We start from the raw sequence: 27,901 nt of genomic DNA, 5'->3' as shown, positions 1-27,901 counted from the left end.
GGTACTTCCAGGCAGATGGAACTGTCTATGAAATGGGTGAGTCAGTTAGCAAGGTGAGAATGTCAAAATATTGGTAGGGCCTAGTTCCCAAAGAGCTGAAGAACCTTAGTCTCAGTACCACAGCTCATAAGAGAACCCAAAGAGCCAAGTGGCCAAATATTTTTCTAGATGAATGATTCTGGCAGGAATGTGAGAAGAAAGCTGGAGGGAAGAGGGATTGGGGTCATGAATGCTACTGCAGGGGTCCAAGCAAAAGATGTTAGGGGCCTATCTCATAATGGCCATGGGGAAGGAAAAATGAATGTGAAAGGTGAGTCAGTAGGTGATTAAATGGGAACATACTGAGGAGGACCTCCAAGGTTCTAGTCTGAGTGGCTACCTCAGTGAGTACAAACAGACGGATTCACTTTTCAGTGTGTGGAGCAAGGAGCTATTTAGAATGGGGTAGACAAAACAGCCAGCATGACACACTTAATTTGGGCTGCTTTCCCACCTCAACGAACCACTGAAAATTATGTCATACATTTCAGCATCTCAGCAAGCCCTGTTTTATATTTCATTCAGGCTAGATGGTGTTTAAGAGTATGGTATCCATTATCAGATCGGCCAAGTTTCAGACACAGCTCTGCCACTTATTAGCTATGTGATTTGGGGCAATTTCCTTAAATTTCACATTTTGGTTTTGTGATCTGTAGCACACTATAATCTCACAGTGGCACTGTCTCTTTTGGCTGACCCAGAAGTTCTGTTTTCCTATTGCCTCACCTTCCCCCCCTCCCCCGCACCCGGATAGACAGCGTGTTTCTTTCCCATGCTGTATCTTTCCCATGCTGCCCTTCCAGCCTCACACCCTCACTACAGGACTGGGTGTACTCTTGATGCTCCAAGCTGATATTCAGATCTGTGTTCTGAGTGAAGTTTTCCTGCCCAAGAGACGGAGTGCTAATCCTGGGCCTCATCTGTTCTAATTTCACTGGGCTCCACCATTCAACATGTTTTTAGGGAATCCCCAGTATCTGCATGGCGTGTTTGTGATAATGATGAATCAGAATAGGCAGCTGAGGGTCTAGTGGAGAAGATAAGATATGAATACAAATGACAAACAGAACAGGATATAACATGGATCCTCATAGAGGGGACCCGGATGGTGAAGAGATTGTGTCTAGGTTGGAGGTCAGGAAGGGTTTACTGGAGAAGGTTGCTTTTGAATTAGACCTTAAACAGGGTTAGAATCTAGTCCCATGGAACTGAGGAACACAGGCACTGAATGAGGAGGAGACTTCACAAGCAAAGGTATAGGAGTGGAGTAAGACTTCAGGAAATCTGCCAGAATTACTGTGAGCAAGGGGATGGCGTAGCTTGACACGACTCTCCAGATGACCTAAAACATATGCTTCTTTTCTCATCTCTACTCCATGAACTACTGTTATAAGGGAGGAAAAGCCATCAAGGGATTTTAGACAGCAGGTTTGGGAATACAAGTTTCATTTCTGAAACATCACTCTGGCTGCACTGTGGAGGGTGGGTAGGAGCGGTCGGGCTGGGGAGGAGATTCATGCATTAGAGCTACAGAGGCTCACACCAGGGAAGGAGCAGTGGAGGGGGTGAGGGGAGGATGTGGTCAAGAGAAGGTAAGACACAGGTTCAGAAGCATCAGGGTGATACGACCCTGGCTGATGGAATGAGAAGCAGTACCTGTCACTAGGATGAGGACCCAGAATTGTGAACAGGCTGGTGGGCAGGTGATGACTGGCACTTTGACCATGAAACCCTCGAAGGATTTTCAAGGCAGATGTCCAGAGGCGGATGATACACGGTAGTGAAGCTTTGGTGAGAAAAGGCGCAAGGAGAAGATCCTGTCCTCCCGGACCATTTCCATTTCAAGGCCAACAAAACTACACCCACCATGTGGATGCACCTGCACCTGAAGACCTGGGCATGTAGCACAGTGGCTGTGTGCAGGGGAGTGTCACTGAATCTCCCTGGGGTCTGGGACTTGTGGGAAAACTCAAGGAAGAGGGAATAGTTGGGAGTCCTACTTGGAGGAACTTGGGTTGAGGGTTAGACAGTGGCAGGAGGCTTGCAGGTGAAGACAAATGTCCGACATTGGCTTCAGGGCAATAGCGTGCACAACAGCAGAGAAGAGTAGCCAATGATACCTGAACCTGGGTCTCCTGTTTCCTATTCCAGGATTCACTTATTTTCTACCAGTCTCCATGGACGCTATTCTATTCTGTTCAGTTAACTCTCTGGAGTGACAGAGCCTGGGTTTGTGCTTAGATTCTCCAGGTCTTGGGCAACTCATAAACCTTTTTGAACTACAGTTTCCTCTTCTCAAACAAAACAAAACAAAACAAAACAAAACAAAAAAACAGGAGTACCAACATTGTACCCTCCTATGATTATTTTTAGTATTAAAATCAGAATATGGGGAAAGTTTAAATGGAAAATGTACAAATAGGTTAGAATGTGTGTACTGATTGTAGCATTGCCCTTAGTGTATTAGCAGTGGGTTTGGAGCTGGCTTGGTACAGATGATGGTCACGTGAGAGATGAATGGCCCTGTTGATATTATGCATTATGATCTCTTAGGCAGGTACAGGAAATAAATCCTGTCCCAACCATTAGCTCATTCAATCTTCAGAACAACCCTATCAGATGAGCTACATCTCACAGTTGGAAAAGCAAAAGGCTGAGCTTTGTTGTTTCTCCAAGGCCAACAGCAAACACATGGGACTATAGAGATTTGGACCCAGTTTTTCTGCTTCCCTTTCCACAGCAAAAAGATGTCTGCACCCATCAGACTGGGAGCTCCTGGGGCAGACTCAGGTCACAGAGAGTCATAGTACACCAAGAGATATGCATTTTTCTCAAAGTAGGCGCTCATATCTCAAAGTCAAGACACTCCAAATTCATTCTTGGAGAAGTTACTATTTGGACAAAGCATGGTTGGCAGAAGATTGAGGGTGGACTAGGAAGAGCTGGGCAAGGGGAGGAGAAGGGGAGATGGAGGTGGCTAGAACCATGTGTGGGCACTGACTTCAAAAAGGTCTCCCTAAAAGTTGCTCAGTTTCCATTTGAAAAGTAAAAAGAAATGGAAAGGTTAATGTAGGATCCAGACAAGTCTTGGGGTACAAATCTACGAAAGAATCCTGCTTCACCTTGCTCCAGTGTTTCTCTGTGCAAAAGTAGATGGGTATGCCTTAAGCCTTGGAGGACCATGCTTAGACTTCAGCAAGTGTCTTCCAAGGAATAAACTGGGACTATGGGAAACCTGTGGGCATGCACACATATGTGCATATCCGTAAAACAAACAGTAAAACGTAGAACTTCCCATATATGAGTGGCTAATAAACACTTTCAAACACCAAGGTTAAGGCACTGAGGTTTGAGTTTTCTACCTTCATTTTTGTTGAAGGCACCCAGAGCCCTATAGTAGTAAGCGGAGGGACCACACAGGTGGCCTAGCAACCCTTTGGCTGCGTATTCCTTTGGGAGAGGGATTCTAGAGGAAGGAGGACAGGGAAGAAGATGACTAGGACTGTAGTAATGAGAGTCTCTCTCTATTTCAAAACCCAACAGGGTGAGTAAAAAGGAGGTATGTTCTATTGCATAATGGCATGCAGAGACCGATTCTAGAACATTCTGAAGTCCATATATGATCAAGAGAACTAGGAGTAAAGGATGGAGCCATTATCCAGCCAATATTCAATATTATAGTTATGAACTGTATCAGGGAGGAGCTCTAGGTTGCTTTCTTATAATGCTCATGTAATCCTCTGTAACTCCAGGTAGCTCTGATCCTGCACTGGCCTGCATTCAAAGAAGCCCTCTCCAAACCATCAAAGGTACTACGCAAAATACTTTGATTTGTATCTTTTGCAAATCCTTTTTGAATCACCCACCAACATTTCATATCCCCTTCTGCAACCTTACATTTCTCAATACCCTCTTCATGTATTACAAAACAACCAAGCAACAACAAAACAATTGATTTAGCTTCCTTCATTAGGTCTTTCCCTTGGTCCTCTGTGTCTCTAGCCCATTCTCTGTCACTTTCTAGTTCAGTATTACAAAAGGAAACACCTAACAACAAGAGAAAGACTCTTTTTGGAGAGTCACAAGGAAGCCCCAAGGCCAATGATGATGAACACTGCAGGGAGAATCGAGGGACATCTTACATGTATTGAAACATCTGGCTGTGCTTTAGGGAAATTTTTAAGCCACCTGAATCTCTTAGGAGCAGAGAAAAGGAAGCCACCTCTCCCACGTCCATAGAGGTGAGGAAGAAAACCCAGCTCAAGTCAGTGGAGGCGGTGCATCAGGCACGTGACTTGAGAGTTCCTGCATTCAGGAACTAACTCTAGGTCATGCTGGGACACTGAAGAGATGCTGACACCAGGATCCTGAGTTGTGATGATCTATTATTTGGGAGTTTCTTTTTCTTTAATACCTCTTCGTTTTAGGTAGCTGCAGACAGCATTCAGGCCAGCAGTTAGTTAGTGAGAGACTCAATTGAACAATGAAGTTTTCCCCATACCTCTATAAGGGGCTGGAGTCAGAAGAGCTAAGGGAGCTCACCAAATACTCCACTGTCCTCTGGGGACATCTCTTGACATCAAAAGACACTACAGGTTACTGGAAAGAGCTCAGATCTATATTTATATTCTCTTTTTCTCTTCTTTCCTTGCTCTGCACCCATCTGTAAATTATTACTATCAAGTAGGTTTTCTTTTCCCTTTCTCTTCTTTTTTTCGGAAAGATACTGTAAATGCAAACAGTGATTAGCCTCCGCCCTGGCCCACACCGCTCGCTGCCACAACATCTCAGATTTGCCTCTTGGGGACAAATAGTGATCATGTGACTCCTCCTGGTTGGGTCTGATGGATGGTTTTGATATAGGTGAGAGATGATAAAGATACGCAGTAGAGGTTAAAAGCACACAAAGGACTCGCTTTGTACTTGTTCCCACCCTGGAAACAGAAAGCCCTTTTCTCCCTCCCGAAAACTCACACATTGCAGAAATAGCTGTAGAGAAGGAAGTGAAATTTCTTCACAAGCTCACAGACGATGGTGACGTGGGTTAAGCCAGGCTTTAGAAAGAGCAAAATTGGAAGAGCTTATCTGACTTACAAATCAGTGGCAAAGAATGAGAACATTTCAGGTCTATCAGAGAGGAATGCGATTCTATTAAATTCCACCAGGTAGACAATCCCAAACTCACCTCTGCCTCTAATGCGTCTGCGACTCTAAGAAACATGTCAGCAATCTTACACGTGCTTACTGCCCCCAGAGAAACCAGACTTCATGTAATAGCAGCTGACTTGTCACTGAGACCTACAATATGGTCTTACGGATGATGAGGATATGACAATGCAGTGCTGTCCTTAATGCTTCGGGGGCTCTTGTTCCCCAATATTAAAGTCATACCTTCCCTTCCCCCTCTCCTGCCAGAAAATCAGTAGCTGGGTAAGAACCTTAACTCTCCAGTCATTCTACTGAGAGCCTGAGGAAAGGAGTGATCCTGTTAGACAACAGATATCAAGAAAGGACAAGGTCCTACCAATAAGATGTCCTGGCCAGAGGGAGGACTGGCTGATTCAGAACAGAGTCCTGAAAGACACAGGGTATTCTGGTGCCAAAATGGCTAAGAGAAGGCTGACTGTATGTATAGTGGGAACCCCGTATTTCTGACTCACTGAACACTGGTAAGGGGGATTTAAAAAAAAACTTTCTGCATTTATATTTGTGGGACTCCTTAGGTAGAAGCTGGAATTTATCTTTAGGGCATTCTGTCTCTTTGCTATGGTGGGAAACAAATCTCATGAGCACTTTTCTTTCCACAGATGGAAGCAAGTCCCTGGTCCTTGTTATGGGGCTTGCCCTGAGCTCTTTGAATGACCAAACAAGCAGAGCTTCAGGCTGAGGTGTTAAGTGGTTTGTTACATGATGTAAAATTATCTTCAAGCTGCGGGCAGGGCATGCTGCAGCACATAATGTTACAATGTAGATAAATGTTTTGTTTGCTCTAGCAGACTAGGGGAGTGGGAAGGTGGAGACCAGGACTGGGACTGCCATGTTGAAATTGAGAAGACAGGGAGGTGGGTGGTAGGCATGGAAACATAGCGCCAGTCCAGCAGTCAAGAAGAGGTGGGCCCTGGGACTCCCTGTTTGGAGGAATAACCTTGCATCCTGGGATGGTGACAGCTGATACGCATCAGCTTTCCTAGATGAATGGTTCCTTTCCGTCTCTACAATTCCCTTGTGTCATCCTCAAGCCTTGTGAATGTCGGATAAACAGAAGATGTCAGTGCGCAAATCTTGGGGATTTGAGGATAAGGGAGAGTATATACCCTGGTTTTCATGAGCAATGCAACAGGCAATAACTGTGTTAGTGGATCCAAGAAGACATCTTGTTGAGAAATAACAAGTAGCAACAATCCAGCTGGGAAGATATTATGGGATGTACAGTAGGAAGGAACCTTCCCTCGGGACTATCGCTGCAGGGGAGGCTTTATCTCTGACATGAAGGGGTCAGCTTGGGATGCTGCTGGTGGACCAATGAGAAATCAGGGTAAGTGAGGGCAAAAAGGGTGAAGCATTACTTTCCTCCACCTGTATTTCTGGGGCTCCCCAGAAATCCTGACAAGACATGATCAGTTACAACAGAGCAGTTAACTCTGAGAAGACTCATGACATGGAGCGCCATGGCACACCAAGGTGGCCCAACTGTAGGAGGGATCACTAGCTCTGTAGGAAACTGACTGCCTCTGGGCCACTTGCCAAGCAGGCAGCACACACCTTTCAGATGCCAACACAATGAGCCACAACTGGTTCAAGTATTTCAGGACTTGAACACTCACAGAAGAAGCTCCCTGCTCGGAAGTGATCAGCAGAGCAAGGACCTGGCCACGCGGCATTATTGGGCCAGCCAGGGTCAGCAGAGTCTGCAGGGCAGCACCAGACACTCACCTCCTTTTGATGGTGAGCATGACACCCAGAAGAATGATGATGAACATGAGGAGGCCAGCGATCACACCGGCCATCTTCACGGTGTTGTCCACCTGCTTCTCTGGCTCCACGGTGTTAGAATTCTGAGTGGAGGCACCTTCGAGGGGAAAGAAGAAGAAAGATGTTGAAAAGGCTCATACACATGACTAGACAACAATTATAGTGACAACGGGCTCCATTTATTGAGTGCTCAGTATGTGCCAGGCACCGTGATAAGAGCATCACACGCAGTGTCCCATCTAATCTTTTTGAGGATTAGTCCCTTGTACTGTTGGGATTATTATACCTTTTTTTTCCTTTTCAGATGAGGAATTGAGGTGCAGAGAAATGAAGTGAGTGGTCCAAGGCTGCACAACTGCTGGGTTGGGGCATCCTTATCCTCCAGTGAGATCAAGTGGAGGATTTTATCCCCCACACTGATTTGTCCCTAGGATCAAACCTATGGATGTACTGTTCGATTTTTTGGTTCATGGAATTATCCCAAACCCTACTTTACTCTTTTTGGTAAATGGTGAAAACAACAGCTTTGTGTTAAGGTAACATGATTAAAATCACTGGATTTTTAAAGGTAAAAACATAAAGATTTTGTTTTGTGTCTTATATGAAACAAATGGTATGGCAGAAATTTAGTGCATTGAAGGAGCTGCCTGGGGTTCAGAAAACACATGTGACTAACTCCATTTCTGGAATTTAATGCTGATGCTACGTGCCCTGCCAGGTACTAACTCGTTGATTCAATTCCAGGTAGCCAAAAAAAAAAAAAAAAAGCCTCTGCTTGGCCTCTTCAGGCAATGCACCAGGGATCAGAGGCCACTTTTCATTCCAGAGACCTATATGAACACTTGCGGAGAGTGGCCCAGGGGTTACCAGCACCCTGAGTGAATTCCTTCCTGCTGTTGTTCATATTCCCAATGGTGCCACGTTTGTGTGGGGCAGCCTCAATGCACAGAACCCTCTCCCTGACACGTCCCTACCTTTCTGCCTCATCAGCACCAGCTCATCCTTCATCAGTGACTACATCTCCCCTGTTGGCCTGTGCCCCTGGGAGAGCTCCTCTCTCTTCACTAAATTCTAACTCCCTGTAACACTTTGCACACACCTCAATATACGGATATTATTAGTTATTTGTTTCTCCATCTTTCTCCTCCAGTGGTCTGCAAGCTCCCTGGGGGGGAGATTAGACCTCCTTTGTCTTTGTTTCCTCATGGTAGCACTGAGCCTGGCTTGGAATAGGTGTTCCCTAATGTTTGTGATTGTTCAACGTTTAGCTGAAGGGGTGACATCTCTGCCCACATACATTTGTTCTCATGGAACAAAATTGAATTTTTCCTTTTTCAGTCATGTGTTCACAGAACTCAGCTGAACTGAAGGGATGCTAATGCCCATAAGCTATGATTCTGATTCCCCAAACTCACTAAAGTTTAAGAACAGCCCTCCAGCACAAGGATGCAGCCCTTCTTCCTGTTTAAGAGTTTCAAGTGTTTTCCTGTATCAGAGCACATTCCCCAGACTGTCTTGTAACTGGGACAAGCTGGGTTTACTTAGTCCAGTCTCCGCAGTGGGAATGGCCAGTCTCCAAGGACGGGGAGCACATATTCTCTTCTCTCTAATGCCAGTGTCTCTAGCAGAGGCCGTCCTCCTCCTCCTGTTGGTTACCAGATGATTACTGAATGATATAAAGACGAGTGGACCGCAGTTGTTTGCTTGCTTGCTTGCTTCATTCATTCATTCATTCATTCATTCGCTACTGAGCACCCATGTGCCAAACGATGCTATCTATGGGATGGGATGAGTGATCCTCTCCTGGATGGACTCATGAATAAGGGATTTTATTCAGTCCCCTTCAGCAGCTAAAGGCAGGACCAGCTCATCAAATCCCAGGACCGCCTGAGCAAGCTCTACTTATCTACAGCCCAGAGTTCGTGGGGGAGTTAGCCAACCACCTCTTTGGCAGGGCTGGTCTCATATTCCAGAATGGGGGCTGGTTCTGAGGAGCCCCCACATAGCCTCTGTTTCCCAGTCTGGAGCCATGATTTCTGAGATATGGCTAGTCTACTGTGTACCAAACATAAAGGAAACTGAACACCTCAGATGACCATTTTGTCAATTGTGTCAGAATCTTTTTATTTGGATTTGGAGGAAGAAAATTGGCTCCGGAGCATTCACCGGCACAGCTAAACATTATTTAGTGCCTGCTCTGAGATCCTGTTCTAGAGACTGGGGGTATAAAGGCAAAGGAGCCCTGGCAAGGATTCTATTGCCTTAGGAACACTGTTGTTGGCTTGGCTTAAAGAGATTCACACTTCATTCCTTCGGTAAATAATCACAAGAACTCACTATATGCCAGGAATTCAGTGATACAGTGGTGAGCAACACAGGCACAGTTCCTGCCCTCAAAGAACCTACCATGAGTGGTGAGTGGGGCTCAGGAGATAGAATTAATGAACCACCAATCAATAACAGTAAGTTTCCAAATCTGTTAATGATGAGAAAAGAGAGGCTTGTGGCACCTGGAAAGCACATAATAGGGGAATGAATTATGAGTGGGAAGATGTGGCCAGTGGGGTGAGCTCCGAGGGACGATGGGCTGTAACCAGGTAGAGAACACTAGAGGAGCCCATGGGAGCAACAGAAGGAACAGCATCGGCAGAGGCTGTGTGGTGGGGCAAGGAGCCTGGTGCATTCAAGAAATGAAAGAAACACAGTGTGACGAGGGTGAGAAAGTAGGGTGAGCACAGTGAGGGAGAAGCTGGAGAGCACAGTTGGGGACCGTCCACACAGGGCATCAGAGGCCACAATAAGAGCTTTTGTTCCTTATCCCGAGAAACCCAGAGAGCCATTTAAGTGTTGTTCATGAGCAGTAATATGCTCAGATTTACTTTTCCAACAGATCTTTCCAGCTTCAGTGTAGAGCCAAGGTGGCCTGGAGAGATAAATTTGGAAACCATGGCAGGCATCCAGGTGGGAGATGATAGTTGTGCGGACTTAGGTGATGGTGGTGGAGATAGACTAAAAGAGGTAATTACCTGAAAGGCATATAAATAAAATCTGTTGATGGGATGGATGCAGAGAGTGAGGGAGAAAGAGGTGAGGATGACCACAAGTCTTTGGTTTTCCTTTAAAAAAAAAAGATTGCGGGGGGGAGGGGAGAGCATGCACGCACGTGCAGGGGAGAGGCAGAGGGATGGACAGTCCTCAGCAGACTCCGTGCTGAGTGAGGAGCCCAACAAGAGGCTCTATCTCATGACCCTGAGATCATGACCCTGAGACAAAAACCAAGAGTTGGACGCTTCACCGATTACCCAGGTACCCCAAATCTTTGGTTTTCATAACAAGGGGGATGATGGTGCTGGTTTATGGATTCAAGAAACAATAGAATAAGTATAGATGCAGAGAAAAAATGGGTGTGTTTGGGGCAATCTGAGCTAGAGATATATTCTAGAAAAGGAGGCAGTTAAAAATGCAGGTGTGGAACTCTGGAAAGAGGTCTGAGCTATAGGGAAAACTGTGTGACTTATGCACAGAGAAGGTATCTGAAGCTTGAGGTTGACGGAGCCACCCAGGGAAAGAATAAAAAGTGAAAGAAGAATCAGGCTTAGAGACAGAGTAGAGGGTCTGCAGCACTTAGTGAGTGGGTAGAGGAAGATATGCCTGCACAGGAGGCAAAGCAGGAGTAGCCAAACAGGTAAGAAAACAACCCAGGAGAATCGAGTGCCCTAGAGCCAGGAGAAGAGTGTTTCAAGAAGGAAGGAATAAAGAACCATGTCAAACACTGCTCCTAGGATAGAATCAAGATCCATACTCAAGGGAAAGTGAAGGTCTTGGATGAGTGTTAGAAACTTGTTCCCAAATAAGTTCCAAGACGTCCCTAGACTAAAGCACCTTCAGTGGTGACCATGAACCAACAATGGAAAATACCTGATCCAGGGCGGCTATCTGAAAGGCCAGAACCCAGTGGTTTAGACAAATTAATAAGTTCAGTCAACAGGCATCAGAGATGAAATCACATACTCTGTACAGGGAAGTTATGAGAAGGAATCATGCTTGGCTCCAGGTCCAGAGACATGAACATGGCCTGGGACATGGCTAACTCAATGTCCACTGCAGCACGCTTTCAAGGGCATTTGCCCAGCCACTGTGGAATCGTGCCTCAGTTCAAAAAGGAAGTATGCCAACAGTGTTGAAAGGTGGTACCCGTATAGAGGAAATGGCTCTGGGACTGAAGGCCAGACAGCATTCCTGTGTGGCTCCCCCATCTGCGAGGAAGAAAAAGGCACAGAGACAGAGCATGGGCTATCCCCGCTCCTGGTTCAGAGTCAGAAGTATGCCCATGAGGCTTAGATCTAAGTGCTCAACGGAGCAGATGAGACCCTGTGATAGGACTTACAGGGAAGCACATAAGGGTTGCCTTATGATGGGGCCTGCTAGCAATGTGATGGGCTGTCTCAGGCAGGCACTGATCAAACAGTAGCTCAATTACTAGGAGTTTAAAAATTCAGCTGAAATGGACTGATCCATTACTGGGTGCCAAGTAACGTGCCAAACACTTTTCATATATGAGGTCGTTTAGTCTTCCCAAAATTCAGAAGATGCTAGTTTTGTTTTCCTTTTTATATACATAAGAAAACTTCACAGAAGGGTTAAACGACTTGTCTAAGGCCATATAACTAGTGAGTTCCAGAGCTGGACTCTGTGTACAGGGCTCACCGCCTTATCACTGCAGTGAACTCTCCTCGATAGAGCTGAAGTTAAGGAAATGCCAGAACTGGGTCCACAAAGAAGGCTGGCCACGTGACTCACTGGCCAGAAATCCAAGGGAACTTTTCAGAGGTAGAACTGGGAGCCCTTCAGCAATATGCTAGTTAGTTGTGTTGCTTTTGCTCTAAGCCTACCTTTTTCATGAGAGTCAAACCTAGTACCGTTATCAGTCCCCAGTCTCTAAAAACCCCTGTTTCTGGCCTTGGGTAACTTCTATCTATTAAGCAGGGACTGGGATGAGAGTCTGATGAGAGAAGGGGGAGGGACTTGGATATATCCTCTTCATTTCTGCCCTCCATTGGGAGCCAGCCTGAGAATAGTCCACGTAAATCAGAACCGGCAGCTATGCACCAGGTGGTAAATTTATCCAATTGGAGTAACTTCAAGGCTCTACTTGAGTCCCCTGTGTGATGTAGTCATAAAAAACAATCTTGTGAGCTCAGCCTGTACTAACAGGGGACTACTGTTTCTGACATGAGGCTGCATGCCCAACCTTATACCCCAACCAGCTGCACACGTTGAGCTCTGAGCACTCCCAAAGCTAAGCCAGCCCTCGTAAAGCAGTTGCTGCTGCCCCCTGCCCTCTCTTTATGAAATCTGGGATGCCTTAGAATCCAGATCCCTCCTAGAGCTCCAGCTCAGAATTCACACCTGGCTTTCAGTGTACTATCTACTCACTGTTGCATATGGAAACCTGGTGCCCAAGGGAGAGCTCTTGGTCTCATGAAGTCTTCCCTCTCCCTCAAAATCTGCTCCATACATAGGGCCCAGTCACCATGTTTTACTTCCCTACTGCATCCTCCCATGCTTCCGAACAAGCATCCCAGTTTATATTCCCCAAGGTCTCCAGATATCCAACAAGGGCAATTAGCTTTGCTTAACACTGCATTAGTCAGATCACTCTGGTGAGGCTTATCCAGCTGCGGACTCCACCCTGTGAGAGGTACCACCAGGGTAAAGATAGGCCAAGAGCCTTGCCACTCCAAGTGCGGTCCAAAGACCAGAAGCATCAGCATTGCCTGGGAGCTTATTACAAATGCAGAATCTCAGGCCTCATCCCAGATCTAATGAATCAGCACCTGCATTTTTTAACAAGGTCTATTTGTGATTCAGGTACACACTGAAATTCAGAGATCATTGACTTTGGAGGAATGGCAATCAGAATCGGGACTTTTCAGCCTAGAGAATGGAAGATTCAGATGAAACTTAGTTCTTGCCCTCAGAAAGCTAAAAGGTCATTGTGGAAGATGGAATAGATTGGTCCCTTTAATTTTAAATATTAGAGCTAATATCAATGGGTAGAATGACAGGGGTAGATTAAGGACCAACACAAGGAAAGGTTTTTATGTGGAAGCACTGTCCACCAGAGAATCAAGTAGGCAGCACTGTGATGTAGAGAGGAGCATGAAAGCAGTCATGGTTCCCAAGTCCTGTTCTAGAGTTGGCCCTCCCTTTCACCTGCCCACTTTGTCTCCACCTGTTCTTACCTCTTGGGCTTCCTGGATGCTTAACCAAGCCCTCAATACCTCACTGTCATGGCATGCTGACCGTTCTTCTTTGCTTATTGACCCTGCTTCCCACCTCAACCCAGCATCCCTTGATTCCAGTGATTTCCAGTGATACGCATGCTCTGGGTGAGAGACATTCTCCTTAGAGATATGGGAATCCCATGGGGTCTGCCCCCAAGCCACCCACAAAGGCAGGAGAATGTGTCACCAACAGTGAAAGACACTATCTGGAAAATTGGTGTTCTCCCATCACGCAGAGGGACTACGTGACCTCTTATACACCTTTTGAAGTTGAGATTCTATGGTTTTACAAGATCAGTCAAAAGCAATGGGTTTCAGACCAGAAATACATGAGTTTGCATCCAGACTCCATCACTAACTGGTTGTGTGACCTTGATCAAAGCTATTAACCACCATGTGATTTGATATCCTCATTTGTAAAATAGTGAGTAAATGCCAAATTCACAGGGATTTTCTAAGGATCAAACGTAATAACAGAGGTAAAAATGTTTGATAAATTCTGAGGAACTGCTCACACGTGTGGCATAATGATGGCATGGCCTTGGAGCTGGTTCCAGGGTGGTAGCAGGAGTTATCTGTGTCCATACACTGTGGGTTCTGGGGCCATGCTTCCATGCAACCTGCTGCTTGAGTTCATCTAATCCTTAGGATGAAGGCAGGCAGAGCCCCCAGAGTGATTCACTTAACTTTCCTCCTATAGGTGAGGCCTGTATCAGGCTTACATCTGGATGACTTAATGGCAGCAATAACAAAATCTGGCAACAAGGGATTAATGATTCATTCTCAAAGTGCTCTCACTGGCTACAGGCCCAATTCTATAGCTTTACTTCAGAGAATTTCCCCGTGAAGATTTGGAGCAAAAATAGAAGTCTCAGATAAAGAACATCTAATTGCAACTGATAAAACTGAGTGAATCCCAGTGGATGCATAACCCATGCTGGTGATCATTGCCGATGGTAAAGAAAGGAAGCTGGCTCTCGGGAACACAATTCCTAAAAGCTGCAGTCTTTAAAACACACAGTCCCCTCTTAGCTTATCTAAGGGCATATTATCCCCAAATTTTACTGCGCTGGCAGTTCACCCCACTCTCCTTAATGACTTCTTTTCTTGAAGAGTTTCTCTGTCTTTACTCTGGCTTTGCATGCATCTGGCATCCAATGGAGAAAACCTTTCAAACTCTGATTTGATTCGGAGCTGCTACCACTCTGCCAGCGAAGGTTTTAAGGATTGCAGACATCTCTGATTATGGGGGATTGGGGGCTGCCAAGAGGAGGCAACAGGGAAAAGATGAGGAAGCTGGGCAACTTTCCGGCTCGTCTAAAGTCAGGTATGCACCATATCCCTTCTTGATTTTGCTGGAAGCAAACTCTTAGAATGGTAGGCTATTTTTAAGATGGAATTTAAGTCCAAGATCGGAAGAAAAGTTGGTAGGAAAGCATCTGGATACTTCATTAGATTCAAGCCTCCAGACTTTACAAATTGCATCCCAAGGCATTGAGAGCATTTGTAATTGTGATCATGAACTACTTTGGCAGTCTTTGAGGACTGAAATTGTAGCAAACAGGAGGGGTGCAAGAAGCCTGGGGAGAAACAAATGCTGTTGTTGACTTTTTTTTTTTAATGGAAAAATGTGGATTCCAGATATTTTGCAAGAGTAAGTGTGATGTTGATACAGGAAAAAAACTATAGACTGGATGATTAAATCAGATTTTTTCCCTTACCATTTACTAAAGGAAGGAATAATCACTAGAAATCAGCACAGACTCTGCATCCATGAGCATCCAACCAGGAAAAGGGAAACCACTCCAAACATGTAAAATGGAGCAAATTTGCTAGAGAATATACACAGGCATCAGGAGAGGATGGGTGAGGAATCCCAGACGGTGTTGACACCAGGAGTCATTACCCAGCGTAGACTGGAGACACAAAAGGAGGTGGTGGTGTCATCAGAGCCCAGAGGTCAGGGTCACCCAAAAGAAGCTGGAACTCTGGTAGACCTCCAGAAGAAATGGAGTCATGGAGGGCACATAGTCATTGTCCAAGAACGTGCCGGAGGCCAAGAGGGAGAAGGCTTCTCCTTCCTCTTACTGTATAATTAATGTCTCCTATTGGCCAAACCTAGATGCCAGTTGACACGGGGCCCAGGAAACACAGCCTGCAGGGGTTATCTGCACATCCCAGCCAGCAAGGGAAGAGCAAAGGAGGGATGTGAGGCCAAACAGGCCAAGGGCCAGCAACGGCTTCCTATGAACAAGTGAGGATGTTCACCTCATTGCCACTTTTGAGAGGTGTCTGGACTTGTCAATCGGGAGGAAGGCCCAGGACTGTGTGTTAATTTTAGCCAAGTCAAGGTAGACACATTGTGGCTGTATTTCAGGACAGCTAGGTGTTGAACTGGGTTGTTCAGCAGGTATTGCTTCCTGGTATTTTGATCTAGAATCTAATCTAGGTGAGCCAGGTTAAGTGGTCCTTGTATCTATGCCTGTCCCTGCCGAGTCTGCCACCTGCTGTACCATGCAGCTCCGTTCTATACCCGCTTTTCTGGAAGATTATCTCCCCTCGTGCCCTCTTGCCAACATATCATATTCTAATATCGAAGGGATTGATGAACATGTCATGTGAATCTTGTTATATGGGCCAAATTATACAGACTTTGCTCAAATGATATTTAAACTTGACCTTTTAAACTTAAGTTCCCTCATCCTTTTCACTTTCCTTGTATATCAACCACCATCTCTAAGCCCTTAACACATTGAGTTCAGTTTTATTATTAATCTCTGGGCTTTCTCTGTATTTCCTTTCTTGATATTCAGCCACCACAGCATCCCATATAATTACACAGGGAGACAGGCCTTGCTCAAGTTTAAGTAACTGTTGTCTACTTTATTCCTAATACTCTTTCTCTGGGCCCATGGTAACTAAATTTTTTAAAAATTTCTGACTACCTCCCCCACACCTGGGAACAGTGCCTCCCTCACTCGGTCTGGTTGATAATGGAGTGCTTGAGAAAGATTATTCCATCATTCTTCTAAGTGACATCACCTAGGATGTTTCTCAAGTAATAAATAAATTGCCTCAATTCATCATATGACAGTAATTGCTTTTAGCCAAGATTTAACTCAGAGTCAATGTCAAGGAGCTGGAAAACACCACAGAGACACAGGTTTTTCAAAGATAGCTCTACCCTTGCTGGGGAAAACCATTTAATAAGTACTGACTTAAGTGTAAAGAAGATACAGATTTCTAATATCCTAGCCTCCCTCAGTAGCACCCAGCCGGTCCTAAGAGGTTGGAATTGACTTCCACAGCCTACACAACTAGAACTGCTAAATATTGCTGACAGAGGTTGCCCTCTTTTTCAGCCTTAAATGGAGGTTAGCACCCCGTGAGATGGGAATAGCTTTAATTGATTGTTTGAAAGCACTCCGGCCACTCAAATAAATTGTTCCTCAAGTGCTGATTCTGCTTGGTCCTATGCGTCTCCTGAATCGCTTTCCAGGTGGACCCTGCTTTACACAGCAAACGCTCTGTGGAGGTCAAATTCCAATTCTCTTGTGTTACAGTAGGAAAGCTGACTACATAAGACCCCCATGGTGAATCTCTCCTGGGTGCAAGAACACTCCTTTATTTGAAATTGTTTTTTTATGCATTCAGAATTTAGCATTATAGACTTCTTTAAGAGTAAATGTGCCTGAGTGATGCTGGGCGTTGTCACTACCGATGCATCCCCCGTAAGGCATGCCCCTTCAAAGGCTTCACTCTTGGTGGGCTGAGAATGCCTTTACACTTCCATAGCCTCAACTGCTCCCTCTTGCGCCCAGAAGCCCACAGTGCGAGTGCCAGGACCCTAGCCTGTGACTAGACTAGGGCCAAGAGCTATGGCTGGAGTTGGGTGGACTTTGTAGACTGCTTTAGGAGTCAGACCACAGTTAAGGTTAAAGTGTAGGATGTGGCTGGGGTAGGGGTCAGATCTAAAGGAGGGATCAGGAGCCTGCCTGTGGTTGGGGTTAGGAGCATTCTGCTGGTCAGTCTGCACCCATTCATGGTGAAGAGGCAAGCTATGCCTAGAGTTGTGACTGCACTTTGGCCAGCAATAATATTTAGCCCATGGAACGGAACTGTACAAAGCTAAGTGATCTCCAAATGGACCCATTACCTTGATCTCAGTAGCACCAACTCAACACTAGGCCACAGAGTGGTGCCTGATGAGTGGTGCTAGGACTGTAACACTGATGGTGAGGACAGCAAGGTGCTGGGCATACAAGGTAATTAAGAGACAATCCTGCTGTCTGGGAGTTCGCTACATGGTGGGGGAGAGAAGTGTGCAAGCTAAAAATCAAAGCTAACACAGGTGTGTCCAGGGAGGGGCGCACATGACTGCTTAGGCAAAACTAAACTACAGACTTGGTTTTCACATGTCATCAGTGGTATGGGATGTGTCATGGGCATCCCTGAGACCACCCAGTGGCCTCCCCTCTCTCCTCCCCACCCTGGCTCCCTAGGGTCCAGACGAGGCCGACCTTGACAACGAAGATGAGGAGGCTGAGTCAGATCAGTGCCAACAGGACTGGCTCCCTGCTTGTAGAAATCTGTGCACTGAGCCTGAGTGAGGGGGCTCAAAGCCACTTAGCCACGGCAGAGAGGAGCACCCACAGCCTGTGATGGGGATTAAGGGTTTAGTCTGAAGAGCAGATGTAAGAGAGGAGAACACACAGTCTTTCACATGCCCTGTGGCCAAGCAGATAGTCCCATTAGACTCTCCAGACAGCCAGTGTGAGAGAGTGTGTGGTCACCCTGAATAACTGTCTTCTTCCTGTGGAATGAGGGAAGCCTTCTCAGGAGCAGGCACTGTAGCACTAAAGCCCACCGGGATGGCAGACGGTCAAACAATGTCAGGACGCCAAGAACAGGTTACCACAGCCTGGTTGGTGAGGTAGAGGCCAAGGCCAGGGTGTGACCAGCAGCAGATGCTAGGACTGTTCAGAAGCAGGAGGCAGAACCAAAAAGGAGAGAGTCAGAGGCTGGCTGTGAGCCAAATATAGAATGCAGCCAACAAGGAGACCCCACAGGGAGGGCCAAAGAAACTCTCTGAGAGGGAGGGCAGCTCCTGGCCTTAGTCTCATTGAGGTCTGTCCACTGGAACGGTACAGCCTCGAGGGTGGCCTCCTGCCCACTGCCCAGTGCCCTGGATCCCCATGGTTCCAAGTCTATTCGTTTTGTAGGGCTGTCGTCACAAATTACCACCATCTGAGTGGCTTAAAGCAACAGAAATGTACTCCCTCACAGTTCTAGAGGGTAGAAGTCCAAGCAAGAAGCCCGTGCTTCCTGGGAGACTGGGTGGAATCCTTCCTTGCCTCTTCCTGCTGCAGGTTGGCCGCGATCCTCGGCAGTCCCTGGCCTGTGGCTGTATCATTCCACTGTGCCCCTGTCCCCACAAAGCATTCTCCTTGTGTGTCTGCCTTTATCTGATATTTCCTTCTTTTTTCTTAAGGATTTACTTATTTATTTTAGAGAGAGAAAGCGCGTGTGCACTCACAAGTCGGGTGGGGAGAGGGAGAGAGAATCTTAAGCAGACTCTGAGCTGAGGGCAGAGCCCAACGTGGGACTCGATCTCACGGCCCTGAGATCACCACCTGAGCTGAAACCAAGAGTTGGACACTTAACCAACTGTGCCACCCAGTTGGCCCGATGTTTCCTTCTTGTAAGGACATCAGTCTCACCGGATTAGAGCCTGCCCCATGATTCATCTTAACTAATTACATCTGCAAAGACCCTCTTTCTGAATAAGATCACATTCACAGGAACTGGGCGTTAGGACTTCCACATATCTTTCGGGGAAGACATTGAACCCATAACACCAGGCTAAGCTCAGCTAAGCAGTCTGGGAATGGGCTGTGAATGGGAGGGAGGTTTTAGCATTTCACTGGGTAAAAATGAAATCACTGATAGAGGTTAGGGTCAACCAGAGAATATGTGGGAAGAGGATGGGACACTCCTGCTCGGTCATGGACTGAGCAGCAACAGGCGCTTCCAGAAGGCCAACATGTCCTGGCTTTATTTGTCTGAAGAGCCCAGTAGGGTGCACCAGGTCAAGGTGTCCCCAAGGCTCTTACACAGAAACACAGTTCAGGTCTTTCCAACCAACTCTGGTGAAGCTGATCCCTCAAGGGGTGAGCCCATTACCTGACCTAAAGGGGTAGGAATGGGAAGGAGAGGCAAAGACCTGCCCAGCCTGGGTAGCTCTATCCAGATCTTGCCTCTGGAATATGCTGCTTACAGCGAGCATCAGAGTCTGGAAAGGAGAGGAGGCACGCGAGGGAACAAGAAATCTATAGGAAGGATTAGTGGAAGCACGAGCAGGATCAGAGGGAACGGCCGATAAACACGCAGCATGGAATTCAGATTAGTGCAGTGAAACTGAGCAAGGGTAATGAAACCAGCAGCGGGAATAGCATCGATTGTTGAGATTCCAGACAAATCCACCATGAACATGTTTTCTTTCTTCTAGCCTTTGCCCCTTGGCTTTTGGAGGCAGAAACACTGAATCACTGTTTTCTGTACTAAAAGCTGATCTACCCTCCTCCCCAAAGGATGGATGGAAAAGCAGCTCTGTGTTAGGAGACATGACAGAGGGCAGAAGTGAGGTCCAAGACATTTGCAGCCACGGCTGTTGCCCATAGGGACAGCCCACGCTTTCTGCCTACAAGCCTGACCACTCCTGCGCCAGCACCAGGTGAGCCCAGGAGAGCCTTTGTGGGCCAAGCCAGCAGACTTAGGGGACCTCCGTTCAGAAACTCCAGAGAATCAGTCTCTAAGAAGCGTGGCCGGTGGGGCTGCACAGAGTTCAAATACTGGATTGAAAACCAGTACTCAGTGACTCACAATCAGCCTAACCAAATGGTAGAAGGTGAGCCAGGTGAGGTGCTGGAACCTTTGTGGTCAGTGGAGGCGGAGGATGGGGTGGGGGAGGGCCCTATGCTTGGCAGGTGCTCTATGAGCGTTAATCATCCACTCATCTCTAAGTCCACTCATGCACGGGGTCAGGTGAATGACCTCTGTGTGAGTGCTGGGCACAGGCTAAGAGGTGACAGAGACCAAATGGCTCCAAGACAGTGTGCTTGGGATGTGAATGTGGCCATGTCGGCAAGGCTCCCTCACTCAGGGCTATTCGGGGGGTCCTCTGTGCAACCAGCCTGGCCAGTTGAGCATCTCCTCTCGGTGCAGCCTGAGACAGTGAGGGGTCAGGGAAGATTCTGTCTGGACTTGATCCTAGGGGTAAGCTAGACCACAGAGGGAGAGCATCCCAGCGAAGGGAGGGGGTGCGAGAAGGCAGGTCCTGCTAACGTAATCAGGGTGAAAATGGCACAGGACGCCAAGGAGGGAAGAAGTCGGAGAGCAACTAGAGGGTGAGGGTCTCTGATGGAGGCTAATTCTCCCAAAGCACAGGGGAGCCCGGGTGCATTTCAACCAGGAGCAGACGCTTATTGCTGGACCATCACTCAGGCTTCAGTGGAGCATACACACTGCAAGGGCACCAGTCGGAAGCTGTGACACTAATCTGAGCAAGACGTAATGATCTTGGGCAGGAGAAACAGCAGCAAGGAAAGCAGAGATTCAGGAGAGATTCTAGAGGCAGTATCGGTCCCACGTGGTGACTAGCTGGTACCGAAGATGGGGAGAGAGAGCAAGGATGGCCCTGGGATTCCGAATCTGAATTTAACAGCAGTTTGCATAGAAGCCTAGAGACTGGTTTCTCCTTGGTCTGCGGAGAATGCCCCAAGAGAGAAAAAGGTGTACTGAAGACCTTAGTCATAGATGACGCTTGTTTTGTGGGCAGCAGAAACATTCACCTGCTATAGGGGAAACCTCAGAGGGGAAGCGGCATGCCAGAAAAATGCCTTCCTCTTCTGCATTAAGGCTACAGCTGCACTGGGGAGATTGGTAACTGAGGCTGGCAGCCAGAATGTGCCCAGAGCCTTGTGCCCATCAGGCTATGACCATCTACTGTAAGACTACTGACAAAGATGGCAATCTGGCACACCTGACCGAGTGCCGCGCACGCCCTCCATGCTCTTGCCGAGTCAGCCTGCAGGCATGCCGGCAGCCAAACGGAAGGAAGAGCTCTGTCTGCCTGGATCCTGAATTTCACCTGCCTCCCTGCTCCTCCTCTGCAGACACAGCCCTGGCCTGAGTTTGGGACCAACCGAGGCCTTGGTCAAGGGGGAATGGAAGATGCCCAGGTGGAAGGCTCAGGGACCTCAGCGTTGTGTCGCCTCTGCTCGCTGTCCTGCTCTTGCCTTGGGCCATCACAGCAGCTGGGGTTGCCATGCAACCGTGTCCAGCCTCCCACTTGATATTCTATCTCCCTAAGGAGTCCCTAAATTTGTGAACCCTGCTTGTCATTTTAGGCTGAGGCTCTGATGGGCTCTCACCTCTCACCCCCATCCCCCACGTTTCTTAGGAAGCACAGGGTTCTGGTCCAACCACCTGAGTGAATTTCACCACTGGCGAGCTTGCCTGCTTCCTCCTGTTTGGATCTCAATTTCATCATCTGCATAGGATAATAATAATAGCAACAACACACGTCCACATATTTAACGTGTATTTTTCTCCCTTATTCCTCTTAACAATTAGTTATTCTTAGTATCCGCATTTTGCTGATAAGGAAATGATAACCTCTCCGCGGCTCCAAGTCCTACTGCTGGTCATGACGTGGTTTTTGAGGCATAGTGCTGAACCCCTCTGCTCTGGTATTTCCTGGTTCTCGGCACATAATAGGTGCTCACTAATGTGGACCCTGGGGATAGAGCATGGCGGGTAGGAGTACAGACTGTCCAGAGAAATTTATCATCTCTGAGCTGTGTGATTTCCAACGATCAGAGCCTCAGTTTCTATATCTGTAAATGAGAATGCTAACAGCACCCTATGCATGAAGTACTCTAATAATGGGAAACCCGTTACATGTGCATGGGAGGTAGGAAGTCCGTAACACGTCTCGGCTGTTCTACTGTGTTCTTTTCCTCATCTTGCTAGATATCTCTGATGTCACTGTCCCCCAGAGCTGCCACCTCTCTCCAGCCAGCCTGGCAGGCTGTGTCTCCCACTGGGGGGTCTTCCTTCCCCTCTCTCTCCACCCAGTAGGGTCCCATCTTGGTGGGTGCTTGGGTTTCAGCCTTTTCCAGAGCACTACATCTGGTCCTACTGCTTCCAGCTCCTGTTCTCACACCATCTGTCATCCTTTGCTAGGGGGCATAGACTCTCTGGGAGGGTTGCTGAGGCCCCAGGGTGTCTGAGGCTGCGGAGGCCACTGGGCACCACACTGAGTCCTCAGGAGGCTGCTGTGCTGCTTCCCCATCTGCTCTGGGCCCACACAGCTTTGTCCCAAAGGCCCAAGCTCTACCTGGGTCCAGAATTTATAAGCCATCCCTGGGCAAGTTGCTTTAGAGACAAAGCAGTCTCCCAGAGTGTTTTATGGCCTGAATCCTACTACTGCAGCAAGGCTCTGATGTTAAAAACTGCCAGGAAAATAACAACAGAGAATTTTCACATGAAGGGGATGGGAAAAAAAGGAATGACAGAGGGGAGGTGCACCTGATACCCTCTCAAGCAGGAGCTGTGCCAGAAATGCATCCCTTTCCTCTGACAACCCTTGCCACCACTGAGCCTGGGGCTGCTGGGACGCATTCACATTATCTCACACATGAGGCCCTGGGATCAGAAAGGCTGTGTGATGTGCCCAAGTTCCCCCAGTTTAAAGGAAGAGAGTTTGGGCTCCATATGAGGGCTTGTCCCAAAGCCCTTCTCCTTGTGGAGAACCGACAATGGGCACTGGGCGCAGTCAAGGCAGTGAACTGGGTCTGGCAGGCGTTCAGCTCAAGAGCATGGCTGCCTGGCCTGCCCTTAGTACACCCTCTCCAGCCTCCAATTGGACCCAGGGTCCCACACTACTTCCCGGAGGCCTGGCTGAGTTACTGCCAGAGCCAGAGAAGGGGCACTTCCTGCCCTCGTGGGTCCACGGGGTCCCAAGTCCTTCAGGTGATATGTTAGCTAGTTATTTACCCACTGCACCCGCAGGTCAGCCCACTGCAAAAAAAAAAAAGAAAAAAAAAAAAAACCTAACTCCGGCCACAAGACCTTATTTTTGCAAGGCAAGCATCCCTGGCCTCCACCCTCAAACCCACTTATGACAACCAAACACATTTCCAGACATTATGAAATGTCCCTGGGTGTGTGTGTGTGTGTCAAAATCAAACAAAGGAACTGAACATTTACTGAGCCACTTCTCTATGCATATACATACACACTTCTGTCACCAGCTAGACACAAAGACGATCAAGCTACTTTTTTACCTCTAGATCTGCGCTGTCCAAGATGGTAGCCGCTAAGCCACACGTGGCTACTGAGCACCAGAAATGCGGCTAGGGTGACCGAGGAACTGAGTTTTTAAATTTATTCTATGATTTAACTAATTTAAATTTAAAAACTAGTACAAGGTATATTTACTTATTAAACGTAATGTTTACCTTTTTAAGGTTATATTTCATTTTAATGGTTTAAAATCTAGCATCTGAGTTGAGATGTGCTCTAGGTGGAAAATGTATACCAGATTGCAAAGACTTAGTGCAAAAAAAAAAAAGTAAAATACCTTTCATTAGGAATTTTAAAATACTGATTGCATGTTAAAATGATAATGTTTTACATGCACTGGGTTAAATAATATCTATTAAAATTAATTTCATCTGTTATTTTTCTTTTTTAATGTGACCCTAAAAAATGTAAAATTACAGGGGCGCCTGGGTGGCTCAGTCAGTTAAGTGTCTGCCTTTGGCTCAGGTCATGATCTCAGGGTCATGGGATCAAGCCCTGCATCGGGCTCCCTGCTCCTAGGGGAGCCTGCTTCTCCCTCTCCCTCTCCCTCTGCCTGCTGCTCCCCCTGCTTGGGCTCTCTCACTCGCTCTCTTGGTCTCTCAGATAAATAAATAAATAAATAAATAAATAAATAAATAAATAAATAAAATCTTTAAAAAAATGTAAAATTGTATACATGGTCCCAGCTCTATTTTTATTGAACAGTGCAGCTCTGGAGGATTTCAACAGGGGGAGCTATTGCCCCTCAGGGGACACTGCGGCCTGTCTGGAGATAGAGTTGGTTTTCCTAATTGAGGGATGAAGTACTACTGGCATCTAGTGGCATCTAGAAGCCAGAGATGCCGCTAAACATCCTACCAGGCACAGGACAGCTCCCCACGACAGACACTCGTCCATCCCCAAATGTCCCTCGTGCCGAGGTTGAGGAACCCTGCCCCAGAGCATAGCCAGGAAGTCAGGAACCTGCAGAGCTGGCTGGCATTAGCTGAGCAAAGAGGTTAAGGCTGTTACCATACTCAGTTCTCACGATTAACTATGGCCAGGGGTGCCACGGTCCCCACTTCTCCAGAAGAGAAGGAAGCCCAGAGAAGAGAAAGCACTTGCCCAGAATCACCAGGCCAGAAGGTGGCAGGGCTGAGAGCAGAACACAGCCAACGCTCCCACGGCCAGCCTCTTCTGCTACACGATGTGGTTCCGCGGTTCTCCGAGCTGGTGCCGATCCAAAAAGAGGCTGCCCGAGCTTCTAGTCTAATCTCACCGTCGCTCAGAGCCGGCAGTTATTATTTCCACCAGCCCTCCTTGCTACCAGGGAATGAGCATGAACAAAAACACCCACTGAAAGGGACATTCTGCTCAAAGAGAAACACTCGCAGCCACCTCACCCATCAAATGGGGCCGAGAAACAAATGGAACACGATGAAATAAACCTGTCAGAGGAGGAACATTCAGACACCTCAGAGGCAAGAGGTAAGAACAAATGTGCCCGATATGGAACTGGCTCTGTTTAAAGAAAACATTATCAGATGGCTCAACTTGACTAGATGCCAGAGAACAATGGCCCAGCGGAAATGGAGCACCCACACGGTCTCCGGGGATGCGGGGTGCCTCTGGAGAGTGGGTGTGGGCACAGTCCCTTTCCCCTCACCGTGACCATGCATCCGCGAGCAACTCCCCGCCTCCCTGGGGGTGAGGGTGAGGCTGGTGGGCCTATGGCGGGGGATGGCAGGGGACTGACATTTCCTGAAGGCCTACTATGTGCGGCTGTTGAGCAGAGCAGTCTCTAGAGTCACCTAATCGTGATCTGTCACAGGACTCTGAAGTGTGACAATTAGATTTGCAGGTGACAAAAGGCTATGCAGCTTGCTTAAGGTCTAGAGGTAGGGAGTGGCTAAGATGACATTGCTGGGGTGTTGGCAGCGACACAATGAGCCATGGGGGTTGGTGGCAGGGAAAACTGGGCCACAGTGAATGCTGCTGAGGCTCTGCCCACGTCTCCTTTCCCAGGCTGGCGCACCGAACGTCCAGCTGCTACGGGTGCTGACTGCTAAAGGCCCACAGATACTTCCTTCCCGGCAGAAGGGCCATAAGGCAAAGGCGAGTGGCCTCTCCAGCAGCCTGTGCACTCACATGGCCGCCCACAGCCAGTGGCCGGCCGATACCAGGGCACAACTGCTGGCCCCTTGGCTCCAAGGTGAGAGCAACTCCCACCCTCCAGAGGCCCCTGTGGGCTCAGGCTGCCACAGGCCTCCACATCCTGCCCTATCCTGCCTCCCTGACTTACTTTCTTCTGAGAACACTCCTCAGTGAGTCATTTGTGCAGGAATCCCTATCGCAGGCTCCGTTTCTATAGAACCCAGCCGAAGATATTCATTAGCAGGGATATTTCTGACTTTGGGGAAGGGGGTGGACAGACGTGGACCATGAGGTACTGGATGGCCAGACTCCTATCCCTGCCGGCCACACCCGCTCTCCCACCAGGACAAACCGTCCTGTCAGGACTAGTAGCGAGGAGGCCACAGTCTGAACAACAACTCTGAGCGGTAATGACCGGAAATTACCAAGGATTTCCACTGACAACAAAGGGCCCCTGAAGTAGCATCTGTAGGTCAGAGGGATCTCTTTCATCTGTAGGGCCTGCCACGGGCGTCAGCCTCGGACAAAGCTGGGCTCTGCATCCCAGTCTTCGAAGAGTGGCAGATGCTCATGGGAAATACGATCGAACCACAGCATGGTTGAGGAAAGGGGCTGGTTATCTCTTTCAGATACCTAGTCTAGACTGGACACTCCCACACCAGCCCTTGCACACTCATATCTTGTATGGTCTTGGAACACAATTCCAGAAGACTCTGCACGTGCAGATTCTAGAAGCAAATGGTGCCCCCTTAGAGGCAGCTGTTATGATTCCTGCTTAACACATGGGGGGGGGGGCATCACATTTAAAGGGCTTGTCCAGGACACAGGGAAGGCCTGGGATCATAGCCAGATCCACTCGCTTCCTGAGTACAGACATAGTAGGTCCACTTCTTCCCCAACCTCAGACCACAGCTCAGTTGTCACTTCCCGGGGACACACACTCTTAGCTCCAGGTATGTGTGTGTTCATCTTGAGCACCACACACCTCTCCTTTGTAGCCCCCTCATGGTTACAATTGTACATTGATTAGTGTGGCTCTTTCCCTTCCCAGAAAGCCATAGGAACATGTCTTCTTTTCCTCATCATTGTATCCCTCAATGCCTAGAACAATGCCTGGCACATAGTAGGTACTCTGTAAGCATCAGTAGAATGAATGCGTGGATAGATGCATGCATGAAGGGAGGCATGGAGAGATGGGTGGATAAGTGAATGGGTAGGTGGGTGAATGGGTGGGTGGCTGGAAGAGTAAATGGGTGGATGGGTGGGTGGCATGGAGGGATTGCCAGTTCCTCTCTGGTGCACCTGGCCTGGAGGAAGCCCTGAGCGTGGGTCACTCTCAATCCCTTCCCACCCGCCCAGGGCTCTGGTGGTCACCTGTGGTGAGGAGGCAGAGTGGAGTCCCCGGGGTCACCTGGGCGCTGCCCATTGGTGCTGACCACAAGGAAGCCAGTCCCCAGGCAGCATGCAGAAGAGAAGGAGAGAAAGAAACACACATGAAAACGTGCGGCGCGGTGAGCAAAACTACAGTTCTTGTGGCTCTGAAGAGCTCACGCTACCCAGCAAAAGAACATCGTGATCTAACAAAACAAGGCCTGAAATAGATTTTTTAAAATGAAACAAGAATAAGAGTCAGCATTTATCAAGCACCCACGATATACCGGGTACTCTGCCAGGTACCTCATGTACAATGTTTCTAAGACTTAGAGCAACCCGGAAAGGTCAATATTATTATAAATGAACCCCCATCATCTTTCCACTCCACCTCATCTCTCCCAGTTGCTGCTCTCTTAGTAAATGGTGGCCCCACCCACATAGCGGCTCAGTCTAGCAATCTGGGAGTCATCCTTTGCCTCTCCTTTTTACTGACCTCCCACTTCTAATCACTCTGCATGCCTCAGTAATTCTTCCCCAGGAAAGCTCTCGAAGCCTCTCCCTTCTCTCCAATCTCGTTTTCACCTGGTTCAAGCCGCCCTCGCGCTACACTTGGGATTGTTTAAAATGCCAGCCTCCTTGCTGGTCTTCCTGCCTCTGGTCTTGCCCCCTTTCAATGTACCCTCCACCCTACAGCTGAAAGGCATCGGTAAGGGAAACCTCAGAGGCCC

At 47.9% G+C, this 27,901-nt stretch overlaps 1 protein-coding gene across 2 annotated transcripts in view; it reads right to left on the bottom strand.

The window, feature by feature from the left end:
- Window positions 1-27,901, bottom strand: part of PTPRT (protein tyrosine phosphatase receptor type T) — a 1,022,164-nt gene that overhangs the window by 163,220 nt on the left and 831,043 nt on the right. The window contains exons 14-15 of one of the 2 annotated variants that reach the window (XM_044385622.3): window positions 27,174-27,230; window positions 6,973-7,108 (exon numbers count right to left, since the gene is read on the bottom strand). In XM_044385622.3, the coding sequence (XP_044241557.1) occupies window positions 6,973-7,108; window positions 27,174-27,230 (193 nt within the window). The remainder of the gene's footprint in view (window positions 1-6,972; window positions 7,109-27,173; window positions 27,231-27,901) is intronic. The other variant, XM_044385623.3, reaches the window with a different exon arrangement.

This window comes from Ursus arctos, unplaced genomic scaffold (assembly GCF_023065955.2).
Source record: "Ursus arctos isolate Adak ecotype North America unplaced genomic scaffold, UrsArc2.0 scaffold_16, whole genome shotgun sequence".
Classification (NCBI taxonomy): Eukaryota; Metazoa; Chordata; class Mammalia; order Carnivora; family Ursidae; genus Ursus; species Ursus arctos.
The sequence above is the reverse complement of the archived record's forward strand: the minus strand, read 5'-3'. Positions and strand labels throughout refer to the sequence as shown.